Raw genomic sequence first — 19,617 nt, forward strand, 5'->3', positions numbered from 1 at the left:
CAATCATTGCATTCCAAGTAACAACATCTCGTTTAGACGCGTAAAAAAATCATTGATAAAGAAAAATGAGTGCCTATATCGTCAACCGTTATTAATTCACAAGCTAACCATGCATTCTAAACCATGGAATATGTGCTTAACACAAGATAATACAGAAGTTATCATAAATAACCATTATAGCTAACAACATGGACAGTAGTATGAATATAATAACTTGCTTCCTGGAGCTAGCAAGTCGTAAAAGAGTCGTTATACCTGGTTTAACAATTATATATCCATAAATGACACTTTAACCTGTTCAGATTGAATAAGAATGACCTTCCATTGTCTAGTTTTTGAGAAGATCGCGAAGGAAGCAAATAGAATATAATCTGAAAAATTCTATGATCATCCATTGCCTAGTATATTAACAGATCATAAACAAAATCATAAACAAGAAGTAATGTAATCAGAAGACTTTAATCTTACACTCTTACTTTAGGTAAGAGGCAAAACCAGACGACAAGGATACAAGGCAATCTTGTTCCGGAACTATCTATATAGGACTTGGTCCCTTAAATACATCTAATGCCATTTTCAGGGATTGAGGAATGAGCAAATATTTTCAATAGTAATTGTCAAGTTTACATTCCGTTTTTTGACTTCATCCTGGTAGGAGTGCTAGTCAGAATATATGAGATATTTTGAAGAGTTGAATCGGCGAATTAAAATATTAAAGTCACTTCGTTATACACCCCCATTGAGTATTAAATAGGAATTAAGCCTTATATTTATTATTGATATTTTATTTGTAATTGATGCAATTTCATTGAACATTATATTTTCAAGGTCAATTTAATATCATATATTTTCATTTATATTTTTAAAATTAACTAAATTTCATATTTTCTTTATGTAAATTAACTTTATTAATATTTAATAAACATATACGCAATGTTCTTAAAAGATTATCTAATTCAATTTTAAAATGTTGGAGTCCATATTTTATCCTATTGTTCCCACTCCTCTTGCAGACAACCTAAAAAATGCAGACCCCTAACCTTCTCTGTTCTTCAAATTGTGTTCCCTCTGCTCATTCTTCAATTCTTTTCTGTAATTTTCAACAATTCATAGCTCCAAAACCACACACACATTCAAAATTAAGGTTTAATATATTCTCTTGGCTTGGTCAAGTACCCTTGAATTCTTCACAAAATGCTACTTGCAGACTATCTTCTCTGCACAATTCTGGTAATTGCTCAACCAAGTTCTAATCTTTTATAGATATTTCGAAGTTTCTTTTATTGGGTTTGCTTTATATTGATTTTCTTTTCGTGGGTTTGAGTTCTTGTTTGTGAATTAGCTGCATATACTTCAGAAATTAATGGACTTTTGTATTCTCTTTTATTAAATCCAGTTTTGTTTGAAACTACATGTTTACTTCAGAAAGTGATGAAGTTGTGTATTCTGTTTTATTTAGAATTGAATTTTTGTTTTAACTATATGTTTTTGTTATATGTTTCTATTGTAATTCCACATGTTGAAATCGTTTTGTTTTCTTAATTCGGGGTAATGAACTTATGCTACATATACTCTGGAATTGGGGAATGAGGTTTGCCACTAGGCTATTGATGAATCTTCATTACTTGAGCTTTTGCTATTGCTAAAAGCAGAAATGATATTTGAGACTGAATTCTTGGTTTGCAGCAGCGTCTGCAGGAGTTGTTCGTATTGTCGATCAAATAAATGAATGGTATACACAATTGGTATTAAGTTTTTCTATAGCTATTAAACGACACCTGCATTGTTGGACATGTTACAGTTTTGGTACTATGTAGCTTGCTTGAACGTTATAGGATTGTCATGTTTTTTTTACAAAGAATTGATCTAATATCATTTTATTGATTATGGATATGACTGGTTGATTGACATATGTATATTTTTCTTTTTCTTGTATTTTAGTTACACAGGATATTGCAGAAACCAGTCAGAATGAATCAGGCTTCATTGAAGTTGGGTACATATCCAGTGTTCATGGTCTTCAAGGAGAGGTACGGGTAAATCCAAGCACCGGTTTTCCAGAATTGCGATTTTCCACGGTAAATGTCCATAAGCAGCTTTGCAACATATCATTCTCTGTTTTCATATTTCATTTATACCTCAGACTCCATAGTAAAGCTAAGACTTTGGTTCTCTTTAGCCGGGAAAAAGATGGTTGAGGCAACAAATTTCGGGGAGAGAGACCATTCAAGAAGTTATATTGGTGGAGGGAAGGGGAGGACATAAAGGACAGAAGAGTTGGATACTTAAACTAAGTGAAATTGACACAGTAGAGCAGGTGTTTATTTGCAATTATAAATGTATTCCTTTTTACATGCCTGAATAGTTTATGTGTTGTATACATTTTTTTTATAGTATGGATATATTATGTTACCTTATCAATATGTCGTGTAATAAATGATTTAAGTATTACCATTTTCTCAAATGCTGTTGGCCTATCTCCACACCCTCTACATGCACAAAAAAGGATAATTTAAAGATGATAATAAGACAAGATAAGACAAGCGTCTCTGCACTTGAAAGTGTGAGTGTGAACTGGGGGATGTATAGATTAGTGTTTGTTTTTCTGATTTAATACATCATGGGTCGTAAGATTTTTTCCAAATCATTATATTGCATTGCCGATAATTTGTTTTCTATAGGCTCATTTTTTCAGATGACAAATTGTAATTAACACTAATGATAGATGGATGCTACGTAATTACAACCATTGATGGATTTGGTGAGGTCCACCAGAATGTGAACAAAATAATCTTTTCAGTATTGACTGTTTGATCATATTAGCTCGGAGACGTCAAGTAATTTACACCGATAAGTTAGGTGATCAACGAATTTCTTTAACTTATTTGGGCTGATAGCTAGATGAGCTGAACTTGCAGCCAAAAATTTTTTGATGGTAAAAACCTCAAATATGCTAACTTGCCAGGCCCAACAAGATTTTTAAACAAACTTTATTAAAAATCTGGCCTGAATTTTACCTAAATGAGCTGAGCAGAGCTTTAAACAAATTTCTGTGTTAACTACCAAAATATTGTAATTGCTCGCTTGTTTATAGTGTATGAGTTAAGCCGGGCCAAGTCAAACTCTGGATGATCCTGCCAAACTTGTATGCTAACAACCCTTTTCATTTACATACTGCAATTATATCTAAGTAGTCTAACCTACAGTAATCTAATGTCTAAATGCGTTTTTATTTAGTCCGTAGTAAATGCATTAGATTGGTACATTTTCTTATCCAGTATACTTTCAGGCTCAGCAACTTGTTGGGTCAACTCTGCTCGTTACAGAAGAAGAGAGACCAGACTTGGAAGAAGGCGAGTTTTACACTCGTGATCTCATTGGCATGGAAATTATTCTTAAGGTTTGTATTTTGGTGCATTGTATTAACTTTGTACCTAAATTGCGCAATTTGGCATCAAAAGCAAGAGTATTCAAGTTATGCATGATGCATGATGCATGTATTCTAGTGTTTATTTATAAATGGATAAGGAGTCTTTGAATTGAAGCCCATCTCTGGAAAGGATTCTAGTCAGTATAATGGTAGGATTGGAAGATGGTTGTATGTGTTTTATATATGTATGGTAGCTAAGACTTCTTCATACAGGTACATCAAATATCTGCATCCGCAGACTGTCGTGACTTCTAAAATATTAATTGAACATCGAATAGTGTTTTGTACATTTCACTTGGTATTAAACATACTGGGGGAGTTCTTGACTCGTCTGTTATGACTTGTGATTAAAAGCCATTTGTTGGTTCTTTAATATTTTTATTGTCTTATATTGTCAACAGGAAACTGGTGAAAATGTCGGAACTGTTGTTAATGTTTTCGACAGTGGAGCAGGAGACCTTTTACAAGTTAGACTTAATAGATCTCCCAAACTGTCTGATGGAGCTGGAAAACCAGAATCAGAGATCCTTGCTTCTGCTCCACTTGTGTGGGTTCCATTTGTTGAAGCAATTGTTCCTAATGTTGACATGAACAAAAGAGAAATGTTAATTACACCTCCAAAAGGGCTCCTTGAGTTAAACATACGTGCAGATGAAAGATCAAAGAAAGAAAGGCGCCAACTTGTAAGGCATAATCTCTTTTTCTTCATTATTTATCGGATATGGATCTTGCATAAATCCAATTTTCTTCTGCATACCATATTAGGATCCAAAGGGCATTGACTTTTGGAGTTACAAGAAGCAGCTTTGCTTAATCAGATTTTTATGTAAATTATGAGGAGAAAATTTAGTGATCTTCATTTGGCTGTGTTAAATATAATATTTCTGTTGATAGCTAAAGTTCGTGATCTTTCTGACCGATCTCTGGGGTCTGTTCAGTTTTCACGATACTGATGTATAAGTGGATCAATACTTCCCCTCCTCATAGGAGTTATTCCACGTCCATAATAGAATTCTCATATACAAAAGAACAAGTTATTAGTTAGTAAAAAAAAGAATTATTGTGAGGGGAAGATACAAGACAATGGCTCCTTAGAGCAAACATTAATCAAGTGAAAGCAAAAAAAGGGCTCAATCTTCCAAGGCAACAGGTGCAGATTTATACATTTCCAGTAACCTAGCAAGTTTGGACATCTTTAAGTGTGTCTCAACTTAGTGTGATATGCAGTGATCTGCTTGGAAGTGTTGCCACTTTCCACTTTCTACTTTTTAGTTTTTCTAAAAAAATATATCACAGTTGTGAAGTCCAACTCATACTCCTTCCTAAAATATAATATATTATATACTTGAAAATGAAGGTGACTTCATTACAAAGTTCTCCATGTTGTACATTACAATAATAGGTCCATTGTCAAAAAATATTGCTGCTTTTAACAAGATATCGAAGTGTTAAGTGTGTGAGCTTCTACATTTAGCTCCTTTCTTTTTTCTTTTGGCCAAGTTACAGTTAGCTCTTTTAATTGCAGTTTGATCTAGAGGATACTTATATGTAATGTCTGCTAAAAAAGTTAGTAACATTTTGGATGCATAACAGTTGCAGTAGTTGCTAGTTATGCTTCATCATTCACTGTGTTATATCCATCTTTTGGATGAAGTTTGATCTGATTTAAAGACCTTTGTGCTTTTCAGGAATGGAAAGAGAGAAAGAAGTTTCAGAAACGTGTAGTAGCTGCAAAGAAGAAGTTGAGTGACTTGGAGCAGCAGCATGTTTTTCATGGATTTAGACGTGGAGGAAAATCCGAGGGGGCCTTACTTGCAAATCAGATCGTAGGTGTCAATTCCAAATTGCTTCGTTTGGCGTTACAGAATATTGAAACAACCTCAAAGAGGTAAATTTATTGGGAAGGGATTTGTCCTGTATTTTAATAATTCGAGCAGGCATCACTGAGGAAATAAACCATTTTTAAAGACATGGGAATCAATTTGTCCTTATCATTTATTGTCCATTAAATTTTGGTTTTGTTAATTAAACTTATACAAGTATGTCTAAAGCCGGCCCTGAATATTAAAGTATTAAAGATATTGCATATCATATTTATACTTAATATTCCAAATGTTAATATGATTTTAATATTAAAAAAATGTTATAGTATTATAACTTTAACGAGATTTAATGTTAATAACTATATAAGGGATTCTAGTCTTCATAGGATTCTGTAGTAATAATAATTATATTCATAGAGGTTTGCAAGCAGATATTAAGTAGGAATGCATATTTATTACTTGAAATATATTAAATATTGTTTAACTAAAAGTCAAAGCTGAATTACTGGCTACAGAACACATCTACTTAGGTTATAATAGTATTCTGAAATTGCGTAATATGTAAAGTTCTAATAAATTTTTGATATAGATAAGAAAGTAACGTTATTGTAATAGTAATGAGATTTAATATAAGTACTTAAAATTCTAGTAAGATTATGGTTTGAATAATAGATCAAAATTATTAAAGGTTTGGAAGTACCACCTCCGTCCTTCAATACATGTCCATTTTGACTAGTCAAAATTGACTATAGTCTGACTGAAATTTATATGTATTATATAATTAAAAAAGATAAAATAAAATTATACCAAAAAAAGTTACATCTACTCTATTTTAAAATGTAACCTTTTGTTCTTTAAAATGATAAATGAATATTTTTAATGTTTAGTCAAAGAGTGGTCAATTTGACTTCTAGAAAATTGAAATGGACATATGATTAGGGACGGAGAGAGTACATATTAAGTATAAATAAATAAATATTATTTCATATGCGATGCTAATTTTTTAACAGACTGACCTACAGACTACAAAAGATCTCCAGTTCGGTTATATTTAAAATAGTTTACTTTTCTCCTTACCTGCTTGGATGTGTAAAGTGCATAACTCAAGTAGATTCTGGTTTTGGGTTACAAAATGTTAAATGCCATTTCCCAGAGGTCTAATGTCTCCTGGCTTTTTATATGCTGCTTCACATGAGTAATATGAGTTCCCCTTGTCTTTCTCCTAGATGAATGTGGTGAAGCACATGGTTGTTTTGTGACTTAAATAAGATTATTGAGACCCAATGCGCGCACTGCCCTTGCATCTCCTTTTATATAAACTAATTATATCATACATGCATTGACATGGTTAAAATGCATGCTTTTCTCTCAGACGGGATTTGAGGGAGTATATCGAGGCAAATTTGGCTGATCAAATGTTGATTACCTCAGAAGAGAGCATCAAAACAAGCTCTAAACTGCTTGAAAATGGTAAAGTTGCTATGATCGTAGTCATGGATGACACTGGAAATCTGGCAAGTGAGTTTGACCACGAAATCGTTGAGACTTCAAGTACAGAGGACTCTCCATGCATGCTTCTACAGTCGCTACTTTCCAACGATCATAGATTGGTAGAGATTGTTCAATACCTATCCAATTACACAAAATTTATTCGACTATACAGGAAACTGACAGTAATATACACCAGTAGATATTTGGGTTTGTGGTCATATTTGAATTTAGGGCTGGAGCTGTTTTTCGCTCGTATATAATATCTAGGAGACTGAATTCTACCGACAATTAATTAAGCCCTGCACACAATAAAACTTTATTGGTCAAACATGCCTGGGTTTCAGTTAATTCAGTAGAAACAAACTTGAATATACATTTATATATGGATTAGACAAATAAATGATTTCCTTTGTTATGTGAAGTTCTTCTGACAGAACTCTTGCTCAATGCAGATAAAAGACCTTAAATCTGTGCCACTAATATGTGTTTCTCCTGCTAATGTATTGGGTACTCTTGAAAGCACGTTCTCTGAAAACGATCACTTCGGTTTTGATGAAAAGAAGGTAAACGGTGCAGTTATTGAATTCTTCCTCTTGTTTCACATGTATTTACCTGTTAGGTTCTAGGTAATCGAACATCTTCTCAGTGCAACATCATTTGTAATAAATCTCAAGCTATCCCGGATCATAGGTTTACGTGACAGTAATGTCATACCATTACTTTAGTTTTGTGGTGTTTCCTACTTCCTGTTAACCATTTACATAGCTAGAGGACGCTTATCGGCGAAACAGTTTTCTATTCTTTCATGGACAAGTTCATTTGCCATATGATGCCGTTTTGCAGCTCCTCGTAAATTCTCAAGAATATTCATAATTTTCAACATATTTCTAGCTCTAGCATATTATACTAACGGGGGGGGGGGGGGGGGGGGGGGGTTCTGGAGGCGATAAGGGCTGCGCACCTCTCCCTCCCCTTACCCCGCTTTCATTTTAGACATGATGGGTATGTTTGCTTCAGTTTTTGTCAACACCCTTTCATGATTATCTTTAATAATTCGTTCTTTGATTTGTTATGATGTAATTCCTCTGTCTAAAATGACTATCTTTGATTTGGTTTGCTTGAATATCTGTTTTAGGTCTGGTTCTTAGAAGAAGAGAAGCTGCCTGTGGTTAGTAAGCCTGCTGAAGAGCTTAACAAGCATAAGATTTTAATGCAGACGCCATGGGAGATACTTCAAGTACCGGTTGGATCAGGAGGGGTTATTAGCTCACTTTCATCGGGAAATATTCTAGAGAATCTTTCAGTCATGGGTGTAGAGTATATTGAGGTTAGGCACTTTGCTTTTGAAAATGATAGTGCTCAGTTTTTCTCAATTAGGGACATTCTTAATTGTACCTTTACTTTTGACTTTTCTAAATGTTTTTTTCCTGGCTTATGAGTGGTATTATTGAATTTTTAAGTTTCACGTATATCATGCCATTCTGTTAACTAAATGTTAAAATTAAACCATTTAAACTTCATTTTTTTCTCACTTTCAAACATCCGCAACAATTTACTACTTCAAAAATATAATCATAAAAATACTGCACAAAACGTAGTTTTAAACTTGAGAAAGTGTTTCAAAGACTATTTTTTATGATATCCTTGTGGCTTGTGCTATCAACTTTTTCAACAAATACTTATATTTTGACTTCTACATGTGGTTCCTTACAATCTAACATTTGACTAACGTTTGGGTAACGGAAGGGTATTAGGTGTATGAAACTTAAAATACTAGGGTACCACTCATAAGTGAAAATACGAAATGGCGCCACTAGAAAAAGTCAAAAGCAGAAGGATATCATTGAGAATATTCCTATCGATTATATTAGATACTCTATTAGATACTGTATCCATCACGAGATGATCCCTGTGTTCTTATTGTTGTTTCTTGAAGGTAACTTTTTTTTTCGTTTACTTTTCATCATTATTTTATAGAAGCATAAAACTAGTGTGAAGTACCTATAGGTTATTAGGTTGTGGTGTGATAAAGTTGTTGTCAAGTTAAACTTAAGGTCATTATGTATTTAAGTGGGTTATCAACTATAATTATAGAACTCTCTGTAGAATATAACCTGGTAGTTAACAACTTTGTAACAAAATACTTGTGCGAGTACTAACGATCCAATATTACTTCTCTGTATAATTACATTGATTTGATATATTGCAACAAATGAAGATTATCACTCAAACATGAAAGATTATATTTTACCTATACTACGGATTTACTAGTCTATACCTGTCAAGCTATTTGACGTATATTTGGAACTATAGAACCCTTTGACTTTGGCTTAGTGGATCAACCTTGATTACTAAGACTGAGTGTCTGAGTCAAAGTGGTTGAGAATCAAAGAGTCTGTAGTGGCAAGTTGGTGTGTTCAAGTTCAATTAGCAAAAGAAAAAACCAAGTGCATCAGATTTCATAAGTTTTTTAGCCTGTTGGTAACTGCGACTTTACATAGCCGAGGAGCTCAAACAACCGAAATTTGAAATTAACAGGAAAATCCTTTGGCAAATGCGATGTGCATCCTAAGTTGCTAAGTTATTTATGCTTTATCCATTTCTTCTTTGATTATTCATTGAAAGAGTAACAAGTCGAATATCCTGTACAGGGTCTGTTATCTTATTTTTCGCCATAACTCATATCGTATATGCAGGTCTGCGCTGCTAACCAGAGATACTGTGAAAGTCAGTTAGCTGGTGTAGTTCATGCACGTGGAGCAGAGGTCGGGATTAGGTACTTCAAGAATAGGGACAACAATGAGGAAAATTTTCACATGGTCTTCTCAATGGATTTCATGAAAAAGTTGACGAAGAATCTTGATAATCTCTATCTACAGGCCATTGAAAAACCAAACGCGCACACATGCATGGTGGACAAGGAGTGGGTTGACATCACTCCCTCGTCTATGAACTCGTACGAGTTTAATAGTTCCATTTATAGTACATTGAAAGCTTGTTCATCAAGTAAAGTTTGTATCATAGAGATTGAGGAGTGAATGTATATCATGTAATTTTAGAAAGCCAATCCGGGGATAATAATATGATCAAGGTTGGTACTATTTTCTGTATGTGAAGCGAGTATTGCAGTCTGTCAATAAATAATACAGAGAACAGATACGAAATTCGATAAAAAAAAAAAAAAAAACAGATACGAAATAGAAAGATGAAGGGCTTTATATAAGATGCCATCATTCTTGGTAAAATATCTCATCTAGCACCCGATCTCGAGCCTCCGGAGACTTAAAACTGTATCCAATTTTAAGCTGAAAAATGTTAATAAATCAGAATTGAATCATTGATGCAAAATATATAACAATAATAATTTTATTAATATTTTTAATTAATATAAATTAACAACTTATTTCTTGCAAAAATTGTACCAAACACATGATATCAGATATGATACCTCAAACACATATCACCTTAACCCGATTTCTCGTTATAACCCTAATACCCCATGCCACTCCAACACTCATCTTGAAAATCTCATCTAAACACCCTGAAATTAAAGAGAAAAAGAAGATAAAAGGCAAGTAAACCCATAAATACAACAACATTCTAATACCTCATACCACTCCTCCAACACTCATCTTGAAAATCTCATCTAAACACCCTGAAATTAAAGAAAAAAAGAAGATAAAAAGCACGTAAGCCCATAAATACAACAACATATGAATATAAAAATCATAGTATTTTTTTTTTGAAAGTTAAAAATCATAGTAGTATTTAAACTATGACGTGGTATTTCATGTATATAATATGCATTTTGCTTATAAAATTACTTTATTACTTTATTAAGATAATTATTAGATCAGATATAGAGTAAATAATAGAGGTGTGTGATTAACGCAAAATAGCAGGGTTTGATTTCATCGTAGCTTTCATATTTATTCCGTTAAGTTAAAGAGAGACGGGCTTTTTGCGAAAAAAGAATAAGAGAGCTGGGTTTGGAGACCCAAAACTAAAGCCCAAACCAAAAAGCCCATAAAAATAAAAGACAAGCCGAAAAAACCCTATAAGCTTTGTTTATAAGATCACCTGAAGCCCTAAAAATCGTAGCCAGCCGCTGTAAACCCTAGGTCTCTCTCTCCCTCTCTCGTTCTTGATAAATCTATAAATATACATACAAATATCTGTATCTATTGAATTCTCACTGTTTTTGTTAATATTCAGGCAAATCGAAGGTTCTAGAAAGATGGCGGTGCCAATGTTGACGAAGAAGATCGTGAAGAAGAGAGTCAAGAAGTTCAAGAGGCCATGGAGCGACCGTCTCGTCACTGTCAAGGTTCATTTTTACACCTATTTACTTTAATTCAATTCATAATGTTTTATTTGTAAATTTATTTGTGTTTTGTGTTAACTGAGATCAATTTATATTTATCAATAATTGTCTCTGTAAGTTGATGCTTATTTAAAGTAATTTATACACCAGCTGCTTTAGATCCTGTATATACGTGTGATTTTGGTGAAAATTGATATATGTTTGCTTTTATAGTGATTCTGATGATGAATTAGTTTGTTTCATTGTGAAGATGTTTCCTCAACATTTTTACGGAATAAAAATTGTGTATTTTAATGAATTGTTGTATTTGTTATCACGAATGAACGAGTCATAACTAATGTGTTTTTACTAATGAAATGTGGTTTGTTATTCGGAGTGTAGTATAATGAGCAATTGCTCTGTGGTTGAGTATTTGATGTTGTCGGTTTAGTAAGGAATGTGATGAATAGTTTTGTCGCCCCAGTCTAACTTGCATCTGTTGATGTAATATGGTGATGGACATTTTTTCAATATCTGATTCCTTAACAGCATTTTTGCTTTTAAATTGTGTAAATGATTTTTTCTTGAAAATGTTTTGATTGTGTACAAGGTTTGAGTATAAATTTATTAAGGAGATGTGAGGATACCTATCCATATAATCTGCAGTTGTATGAAGAACAAAACATGCACTACCATCTGATCTCCAACATGAATTTAATTTAATCATCTTTGTTGTCTTGATTGTCTGTCGTTATGACTAGTTTTTCCATGTTGTGTAGATTTTGTTGGTCTTGCAGTCTATGATGAAGATTGTATATTATCCTGATTGTCAGTGATTATTATAAACAATTCACCATCTTTCGACTGAGACTGCATTGATCAATTTATATAGATTTTGATTGGTTGGTTTTTCAGTTTTGTGAAAATCTAGAGAGGATCTGTAGTAGGGTGTCCTGTTTTAAAAACATTATGTGTGACATAACTATCAATTACCTATATTGCCTTTCTGTTGCTAAAAGTCGAAAACCTGTACACACAGTGTTGAGGATGTGTGTATTTATTATCAATTCCGTTTTCTTAGAAGGGTCTTTCATATGCTCCCATATGATGGATTGCATTCATTATTAACTTGATTATTCATGTTTTCACAGCCCAACTGGCGCAGGCCAAAGGGTATTGACTCCAGGGTCAGGAGGAAGTTTAAGGGAGTCACCCTGATGCCTAACATAGGTTATGGCACAGACAAGAAGACCCGTCACTACCTTCCTAACGGTTTCAAGAAGTTTGTTGTGCACAACACCAAGGACCTTGAACTCTTGATGATGCACAACAGGTAAATACCTTTATTCTCTCTAGTCATTTTTAGTTATTACCAGTGGACATGGTTATTTACTGTTCATTCAATGTTTTGCAGAAAATACTGTGCAGAGATTGCCCATAATGTATCCACCAAGAAGAGGAAGGAGATTGTGGAGAGAGCTGCCCAACTCGATGTTGTAGTTACCAACAAGCTTGCAAGGTTGCGTAGCCAGGAAGATGAATGAGTGTGGCTCTAGGAAGTTCAACATTACTTTTAGTAGTTTTGAACTTTTATCAGTTATCTTGATGCTTCTGAAAAGATTCTATAATTGTGTTAAATTTTTGGTAGCTTTGTTGGAATACATTGATGATTATCGAACTTCGTATGCTTGTGTACTCTTAAATATTTGAGTTTCTTCCGACTTGATTTTTGATGTTGCATTAGATTGTTCTGTTATGCTTTTGTTTATTCAGTGGATTAATCTGCAACTCATTCTGGAATGCAAGCTGCAAACATGTTGACCATTCATAATTATTGAAAGCACCAGATGTGCTCATTCCCTACTGTAAAATTTTAAAATAAATTAGAGAGGCTTTACATTTGTTAATCGGTGCAGAATAGATACTCTTGGCCTTACAATGCAGCATTTTCTGTCTTCGATGATCTAAGGGATGTACTGCCTTTTAAAGTTTTGTCTGTGATGCAAGTTGTAGAATAGTTTTGTACCATACAAAGCCTGCAGATGCGAGGCTACGAATCCAATATGATTTAGGTTGAATAATATAGCTTCATTAGGAACTGTGGTTTCTTCCGTGGTTAAAGTGCAATCTAGTTTCATTAAGAAATGTTTGGTTGGTTACTTCATACTTGGTTCTGCTGTTTTTTTACCGTTGGTATGAAATACAATAATGTACAGGCCTGATATCTAAGAACTAAGAACAACTGTATCAACTTATTTTGGAATCATGGAGGGCTGATTAGTACAATTTGCCGCGATTAGAGTAGCTTTGTAAAAATAAATCTTGGACTTGCTTGTCGGTTGGAGAGGTCAAAACAGTTGTCATAACAATTGTGAGATTCTACCGTCAAGAGAAGGAAAAGATAATTTACAACAAAGTAACAACAGATGCATCAACTTCTTTTGAATTGGCAAATAATATAAAGCCTTCCCCCCAAGAAAGAACCAACTGGAGAAGTAGATGATAGCCCAAACAAAGCATGTACCATCAAGTAAAGAAAAGGAAAGATAATTTACAATAAAGTATCTGGTATGGTATCCTACATTGCCTTGCCCTCAATTTGAAGCATCATCCATCTCTTTACAGCCCCACAAAGCCTCTGCCAACACAAGGAAAGAATCAAACACATTGTCTAATACTAATCACAAACCATATATAAGATCGACTCCTACACGCTTAACATGCATCTGCAATCCATACACATTATCTCTAATCCTTAAGTACGTAGTTTCAAGATTCTTGTCAGTATCTTGTAATGGCGGGGGAACAGATGAAACCTGCTGCGACGCTGCTTTTAGTCCTTAACTTCTGCATGTTTGTTATTATTCTAGGCATTGGCGGATGGGCGATGAATAGAGCTATTGATCATGGTTTCATCATAGGTATGTCTGTTTCACATGTGTGCATTTCATATCAAACACACAAACACACGCGGGCTCTGCTTGATTAGTATTCTAACAATATGTGCATGAGTTTGACAGGTCCAGGATTTGATCTTCCAGCTCATTTTTCGCCAATTTACTTCCCAATGGGAAACGCTGCAACTGGTTTCTTCGTGACCTTTTCTTTGCTAGCCGGTGTTGTTGGGGTAGCCTCTGTAATCTCCGGGTTCAATCATGTTCGTTTCTGGAATCACGATAGCTTGCCTTCAGCTGCTTCTGCTGCTACTATCGCGTGGGCTCTTACTGTCCTTGCCATGGGGTAATACTTCACCCCATTTACGCTATGAACATATAACTTCATACAATCCTCTCAATCAACGTACCATCTTTTGTGCAGCTTTGCCAGCAAAGAAATTGAGTTGGACGTCAGAAATGCCCGCCTGGTAAGTGATCAAAGAATAATACCTTTGCAACAGACCTACAAATTTATTTCTCGTTGTCACAGATATATAGTAGAAAGTATCTTACAGAACATACGAATGATAGTGATCAAATCTTTTATGCAGAGAACGATGGAAGCATTCATAATAATTCTTTCTGCTACCCAAGTCTTGTATATACTGGTCATCCATTCTGCCGCGACGAGGAGATGAACATAAGTGATAAATCTGGATGTGTTTAATTTTATTCATTGTGTGGCCTTACTATATAATGTGTTTTCTGCTCTTTGTGGTGTAGAGATTTGGCCGAAGTTCAGGCCGTTTGTTTCTGATTGGCGTGTTGTAATTTGTATTTCTATCGAAAAATATAAGCAGCGGCTTCTATAAGATTGATTTTATCAGGTGCTTGTCGAATTGATTATGAATTAACAGTCCTTTCATAAGCACTTTGATCTCTGATGAGCTCCTTTATTAGATGTGCATGGCTAGTTTGAGTTCTGGTAAATAGCAAACAAGTCATACATCTTATGGTCTAACACAGAGCAATTAGATGAAGCATTGATGTTTAACACAAAGCACAAAACAAGTTTGCATTGGCTCAATATGACGGAGCTGAAGCTGAATTCGTTCAGATTTTAGAGCTTCTGTGACTCTGCCTATTCCTTCTTTGATATGGATTAAAGCAAGCAATAAGATCTTTGTTCGAGTCCATAACAACGATACTTCACAAATAGCTATGAATCAAACAGGGATCGCAACTGGTCACCGTACTCACAACAGTCGGAAAGTAACAGAACGAAGAAATTCACATCAAACAATCTTAATACATCAAATATCATCTTAAAACTTATAGAGTATATATCAATAATGGACTAATCCTCAAAAACCCAGCACTCGAACCGAATACTCTCGGTCGACTAAATATAGTTTGTACATAAACCATAAAAGAAAGAAAAAGAACCAGGGAACATCACTGTATAGAACCAAAAAAACGAAAGAAAAACAAAAAAGGACTGTAAACCGTTTAACAGAAAAACATGTTCCACTACCAAGAACCTTAACTGGTTCTTGCATGGTCAGGCCCCTGCTATTATTTTTTTAGGGATGAAAGGTTGTATAAAAAACTTCTAGGATCCGTGCTTGCATTCTACAATCCAGCAAATCTATCCCCTCTTTCTGCATAAAAAGGTAAACAAACAATGTCATGCAACATTCTTTAGCAACTATCAAAACAACCTAGGTCCCAAAGTAAAGAAAAGAAAACAATTCATGCTAAAGTTAAATGCACATATCCCCATGTGTTTTTTATAATCGAGAAAATATGCCGTAGTTGGTTAACAGGGGTAGTGATCAATGTACACCACTGAAAGTTATAAAAGAATGGTTTATTTGAGATCTTAAAATGATATATTGCTTTCTTCATTCTTCATGTTCTGGTTTCAGGTGGCTCTCATCACCAATCTGTTTGCTGCTCAGTACAACGTAACTTTTTGTTTCCACGCTATGACAAGAAAAGTCTTGATCCCGCCTGGACTAGTACCGTACCAGGATCAGACAATCATTGGATAAGTATCGCAAATCCGATAATAGAGAAAAAGGCTATTTAAGCAAAAAGTTTCATTTTCCACCATCACAGATTCACAGAAGGTCCTGGCTTATCACAGGAAACAATTAACTAGTTACTAGCTTGTAGGAAGTTATAAACCACATGTTCTATACTAATCTTTATCTGTTACCAAGTTATCTGCTTATTCCCAGTTTTTGAACTATATGTAAAAGCACATATCGTATAGTTATCTGCACATCCATCTTTCTACTTAATGCTATATATTTCCTGTCTCAATTTTCTTCAGTCAAATCCCAACCAAATGGTTTATGTTTCTGCCTTTCTGGTAAGGCGTCCATATTCAGGTTATATAATGATTGCTGGCAGAGCTGCTATAAACGAAGGGAGATATACTACCTGTAAGTATATATTCAATGGCTGCATCTATAATCTCACATTCCTCAATAAATATGCTAGTATTTCAGTTAACAATTTGGTTGTATGGATTGGGAACCCCAGTACCTCTAGGTAATTAAATCATCCCCTCCGAACCTTTTGGGATTCCATATAATTCTTAATCCCATTCCCATTCCTATCAACCAGCCATTTGGCCAATTAAGCTGCCCTAGTCATCACTATATTTTTTTAAATCTAGATTCGATTATATACACCAACCCAGTTGCTTTGCAACTAAAATGCAAAAGTAACCAAATTTTGGGCAAGTTCCAAGTTTTTAATAGGTACTTCAAATTGGCGGAGATCCATCAAGCACATGAAGTAGGCAACTTTCGCATTAATAATGGAAGCAGACAATCAGTTATGTAGCATAAACAGATGCTTAGTTCAGAAATACATACATATATAAAGCTAGTGACCTGAATTATCTGTCAGAGCTTGTAAACAATTCAAATAACCCACAGCAACTCTTCATGGAAGTCTTCTGCACTGCTTGTGATGTAGAAGCTACAGGGGGCTGCAAAACAAATACAAAAAACATACAATAATTCTATGAGCATGACAATTTCTAGCTACAAGTAGATTAGCTGATATGATGGACCATTGACCTTTCAGGAGAAAAATACGAACCACAGTCTGGATGCATGTGTGTGGATGTAGGAAGAATTACCTTATTATCAGCGGATTCAGGATTCTGATAATCTGGAACAGGCACTGCACCGTTACTAGTATTGCCAACAAAAGAATTATATGATAGCTCAAGTTTGTCTTCCTGTGTTTCAGCAATAGAAGCCTTTGCCTCTGAGTACACTACTGTTTCTTCTGATGTTGTAAGCTCCTTATCCTCTGATCCTGAATCCACCAATTCAGGGGAAACAGCATTGTTTTCAACCAGTGTAAGTATCCTTTTCTCTCCCACTTCAGGGGAACTCAGTTCAACCGAACAAGAAGTATTAGGATTTTCAGTTGAAGCACTCTCAATCACTTCAACTGTCTCTTCCATCAATGGGCTCTTCACTGATTCTACCAAAGGGGCCACTTCAACATCCCCATTACGAGTCTCTCCGTTCTGAACAGTGTCATTCACCTTATATACCACTTCCGAGGAACAGTCGGCAGGCTCAGCTAATTCAACAATATGCACAGCTTCAGCAACTTTATTATCAGTCTCTCTAGCCGGGATGCTATCACTTACTTGATTTACTATGCTTGATAATGAATCATCAAGCTTAAGAGAAGAACCGGTTTCAACAACTTTATCAACATTTTCTTCTACTTCAACATTTTCGATTACTTGACTTACAACTTCAGCCAAAGTCTCAACAAACTCAACGGAGTCATGAACCTGTCCAGTTTCAACAGGCTCATCTGCATCAACGACCAGTCCAGTTTCAACTACAGCTGTATTCTTTTCAACCTCTTGAGATTCATCATCAGAACTACTACTGCTACTACTACTTCCGCTTGATGACCCTTCACCATGCACCTCCTCTGCAGATTCAATACTTATATTATTGCTTTTGTGATCATCCTCCAACTTCAACTCCCACTCAACCTGAACACCGCTCTCTTCCTTTGTACCAACTTTCTGTGCATCCTCTTGTTCCAAAGAATCACTCCCGGGACCAACTACTTGACCCGATGAACCATCCTCCGTCTTCCCCAACTCAACCCCCTCTCCCTTCCCAAACGAATTCCCGGACTCATCCCGAGAAGCAGGAGAACTAACCTCCCCACCATCACTCTCCTTTTCATCAAAGTGCTTCACATCCTCCCCTACCATAATTTGATCCATTCACAAAAACTCAACAATCAGTAATTCAAAACAAACTAAAAACCACACCTAAACCCAAATCACCAACCAAGAATAAAAAAAGCTGAAAACTTTAAAAACTATCAAACAAACACTAAACACAAAAACAGTACAAAACCCTATTCACACAGAAACACACACTGAAATCAATCCAAACGAGCAAAACAAGTGACACCCATGTCCCAAAATCAAACAAATAGACTAAAAGCAAAACAAGCATAGAATAATAAAAAGAAACAAGACACACCCACCAAGTGAATTATAGAGACAGATCAAAAGTAAGTAATAATAGGGATGGGGGGCTACAATAAAGAAAAGAGTAAAGAGACATAAAGTATGAGTAGATACCATGAGAGTGTGTAATGTGTTGAAGCTGTTTCTTCTTGGCAGCTTTTCTTTTCTTAGCACCTGATGGCATGATTAATGTGAAATTAAAGAACTGGGGTCGATGATTATGTGAGAGAGATTATATATACAAATGGGATCGTGGGGTTGGGTGAGTAGATTGATTGCTCTCTCTGTCTCTCCCTCTCTCTCTCGTTCTCTCTCTCAGTAGATATGGTGGTGAGGCATGTGAAGGAAATTCAAAGAAGTGAGTGTGTGAGTGTGTGTTTTGGAGTAAATAATAGTGGGGATTAGGGGAGAGTAAAAGACAGGGTGTATATACCCTGCGATGACTGGGAACAAGAGGAGGCCTCCGGGAATCTTTGGACCTTTTTGGTCTTACAGAGCCTCCCCTGCGGTATCTTTCTCGTGGGATAGTATATTTTATTCGTGGGATGGGATCCGATGAATATAACAAATTATTTGTTATTTTTTAATTTTTGTGAAAATAATTTTAAAATTTTCACGTGAATCTGGCTATAAACATTCTATATTGTTAAAATTCAAATAAAGTCTGTAATTTTCCTATTTTAAAAATTCTTCTATCATATTTCTTTTCATTATAATTAAGAACATCAATATATTTACAATTAAAATAATTTTCGCGGAGTTTATATATAAAGTCTCTTTATAAAATTAATTATTAGAACTTATTAGACATACCCAAAAAAATGTCAATATTTCAAACTCGGCTATTTATCGCATATAAAGATGCATATGATTTTAATATAAATACATATTTCTAAACAAAATTAAATATTAAAAAAAGTTAGATGACTTGTAAATTATTTTTACATCGCACGTATTATAAAATTAGTTGTTATTATATTTGAATTCAATGAATATATATATTTATCGAAATTATATTATATTTATAAAATTTGTTAATACATATCCAAATTGCAAACACAAGATCCATATAGTATCAACATACTTTAACAAAAATCTTATCACGGGTCTCATCACCACTTAAAAACTGATTACTGAAATAGTTCTAAATAGAATTTACC

The 19,617-nt window shown here is 34.7% G+C and overlaps 4 protein-coding genes and 3 non-coding genes across 8 annotated transcripts; 6 read left to right on the plus strand and 1 right to left on the minus strand.

The window, feature by feature from the left end:
* The first annotated feature begins 976 nt into the window (after nucleotides 1-976).
* LOC108200124 (uncharacterized) lies at nucleotides 977-9,854 on the plus strand. The gene is made up of 10 exons (XM_017368201.2): nucleotides 977-1,230; nucleotides 1,942-2,078; nucleotides 2,180-2,317; nucleotides 3,290-3,400; nucleotides 3,832-4,113; nucleotides 5,119-5,318; nucleotides 6,626-6,863; nucleotides 7,197-7,307; nucleotides 7,880-8,071; nucleotides 9,441-9,854. The coding sequence occupies exons 1-10, from the start codon at nucleotides 1,026-1,028 to the stop codon at nucleotides 9,780-9,782; spliced, it is 1,956 nt and encodes a 651-aa protein (XP_017223690.1). The 5' UTR covers nucleotides 977-1,025; the 3' UTR covers nucleotides 9,783-9,854.
* Nucleotides 9,855-10,737: 883 nt separating this feature from the next.
* On the plus strand, nucleotides 10,738-12,787 carry LOC108197348 (large ribosomal subunit protein eL32z). Its single transcript, XM_017364937.2, has 4 exons — nucleotides 10,738-10,865; nucleotides 10,960-11,071; nucleotides 12,199-12,380; nucleotides 12,462-12,787. Exons 2-4 carry the CDS (start codon nucleotides 10,982-10,984, stop codon nucleotides 12,589-12,591), a joined length of 402 nt encoding a protein of 133 aa, XP_017220426.1. The 5' UTR covers nucleotides 10,738-10,865; nucleotides 10,960-10,981; the 3' UTR covers nucleotides 12,592-12,787.
* On the plus strand, nucleotides 11,503-11,588 carry LOC135148610 (small nucleolar RNA U31b). The gene has a single exon (XR_010286687.1). It is a non-coding gene; the product is annotated as a small nucleolar RNA U31b (small nucleolar RNA).
* LOC135148593 (small nucleolar RNA Z195/SNORD33/SNORD32 family) lies at nucleotides 11,678-11,753 on the plus strand. Its single transcript, XR_010286670.1, has one exon. It is a non-coding gene; the product is annotated as a small nucleolar RNA Z195/SNORD33/SNORD32 family (small nucleolar RNA).
* On the plus strand, nucleotides 11,840-11,922 carry LOC135148594 (small nucleolar RNA Z196/R39/R59 family). Its single transcript, XR_010286671.1, has one exon. It is a non-coding gene; the product is annotated as a small nucleolar RNA Z196/R39/R59 family (small nucleolar RNA).
* A 976-nt stretch (nucleotides 12,788-13,763) lies between the features above and the next one.
* LOC108199591 (membrane protein PM19L) lies at nucleotides 13,764-14,809 on the plus strand. Its single transcript, XM_017367488.2, has 4 exons — nucleotides 13,764-13,968; nucleotides 14,068-14,287; nucleotides 14,366-14,411; nucleotides 14,535-14,809. The coding sequence occupies exons 1-4, from the start codon at nucleotides 13,842-13,844 to the stop codon at nucleotides 14,619-14,621; spliced, it is 480 nt and encodes a 159-aa protein (XP_017222977.1). The 5' UTR covers nucleotides 13,764-13,841; the 3' UTR covers nucleotides 14,622-14,809.
* Nucleotides 14,810-15,212: 403 nt separating this feature from the next.
* On the minus strand, nucleotides 15,213-18,962 carry LOC108199590 (suppressor protein SRP40). Of its 2 annotated transcripts, none has more exons than XM_017367487.2 (4): nucleotides 18,572-18,962; nucleotides 17,081-18,186; nucleotides 16,830-16,927; nucleotides 15,213-15,584 (listed from the first exon to the last, which is right to left on the minus strand). In XM_017367487.2, exons 1-3 carry the CDS (start codon nucleotides 18,639-18,641, stop codon nucleotides 16,835-16,837), a joined length of 1,269 nt encoding a protein of 422 aa, XP_017222976.1. In that variant the 5' UTR covers nucleotides 18,642-18,962; the 3' UTR covers nucleotides 15,213-15,584; nucleotides 16,830-16,834. The 2 variants fall into 2 exon arrangements, with proteins under 2 accessions (XP_017222976.1, XP_017222975.1); XM_017367486.2 differs by having other exon boundaries at nucleotides 16,812-16,927.
* Nucleotides 18,963-19,617: the final 655 nt, after the last annotated feature.

The sequence above is a fragment of the Daucus carota genome, chromosome 8 (genome assembly GCF_001625215.2).
Source record: "Daucus carota subsp. sativus chromosome 8, DH1 v3.0, whole genome shotgun sequence".
Classification (NCBI taxonomy): Eukaryota; Viridiplantae; Streptophyta; class Magnoliopsida; order Apiales; family Apiaceae; genus Daucus; species Daucus carota.

Bases quoted from the DNA above. Each gene is read 5' to 3' on its own strand.
- LOC108200124 (XM_017368201.2), top strand. From the start codon at position 1,026: ATGCAGACCCCTAACCTTCTCTGTTCTTCAAATTGTGTTCCCTCTGCT. The intron at 6,864-7,196 runs GTAGAGATTGTT...TGCTCAATGCAG, and splicing joins TTTCCAACGATCATAGATTG to ATAAAAGACCTTAAATCTGT. The intron at 8,072-9,440 runs GTTAGGCACTTT...TCGTATATGCAG, and splicing joins TGGGTGTAGAGTATATTGAG to GTCTGCGCTGCTAACCAGAG.
- LOC108197348 (XM_017364937.2), top strand. From the start codon at position 10,982: ATGGCGGTGCCAATGTTGACGAAGAAGATCGTGAAGAAGAGAGTCAAG. The intron at 11,072-12,198 runs GTTCATTTTTAC...ATGTTTTCACAG, and splicing joins ACCGTCTCGTCACTGTCAAG to CCCAACTGGCGCAGGCCAAA. The intron at 12,381-12,461 runs GTAAATACCTTT...AATGTTTTGCAG, and splicing joins CTCTTGATGATGCACAACAG to AAAATACTGTGCAGAGATTG.
- LOC108199591 (XM_017367488.2), top strand. From the start codon at position 13,842: ATGGCGGGGGAACAGATGAAACCTGCTGCGACGCTGCTTTTAGTCCTT. The intron at 13,969-14,067 runs GTATGTCTGTTT...TGAGTTTGACAG, and splicing joins TGATCATGGTTTCATCATAG to GTCCAGGATTTGATCTTCCA. The intron at 14,288-14,365 runs GTAATACTTCAC...TCTTTTGTGCAG, and splicing joins CTTACTGTCCTTGCCATGGG to CTTTGCCAGCAAAGAAATTG.
- LOC108199590 (XM_017367487.2), bottom strand. From the start codon at position 18,641: ATGCCATCAGGTGCTAAGAAAAGAAAAGCTGCCAAGAAGAAACAGCTT. The intron at 18,187-18,571 runs GTATCTACTCAT...AAATTATGGTAG, and splicing joins ACACATTACACACTCTCATG to GGGAGGATGTGAAGCACTTT. The intron at 16,928-17,080 runs GTAATTCTTCCT...TTTGTTTTGCAG, and splicing joins CTGAATCCGCTGATAATAAG to CCCCCTGTAGCTTCTACATC.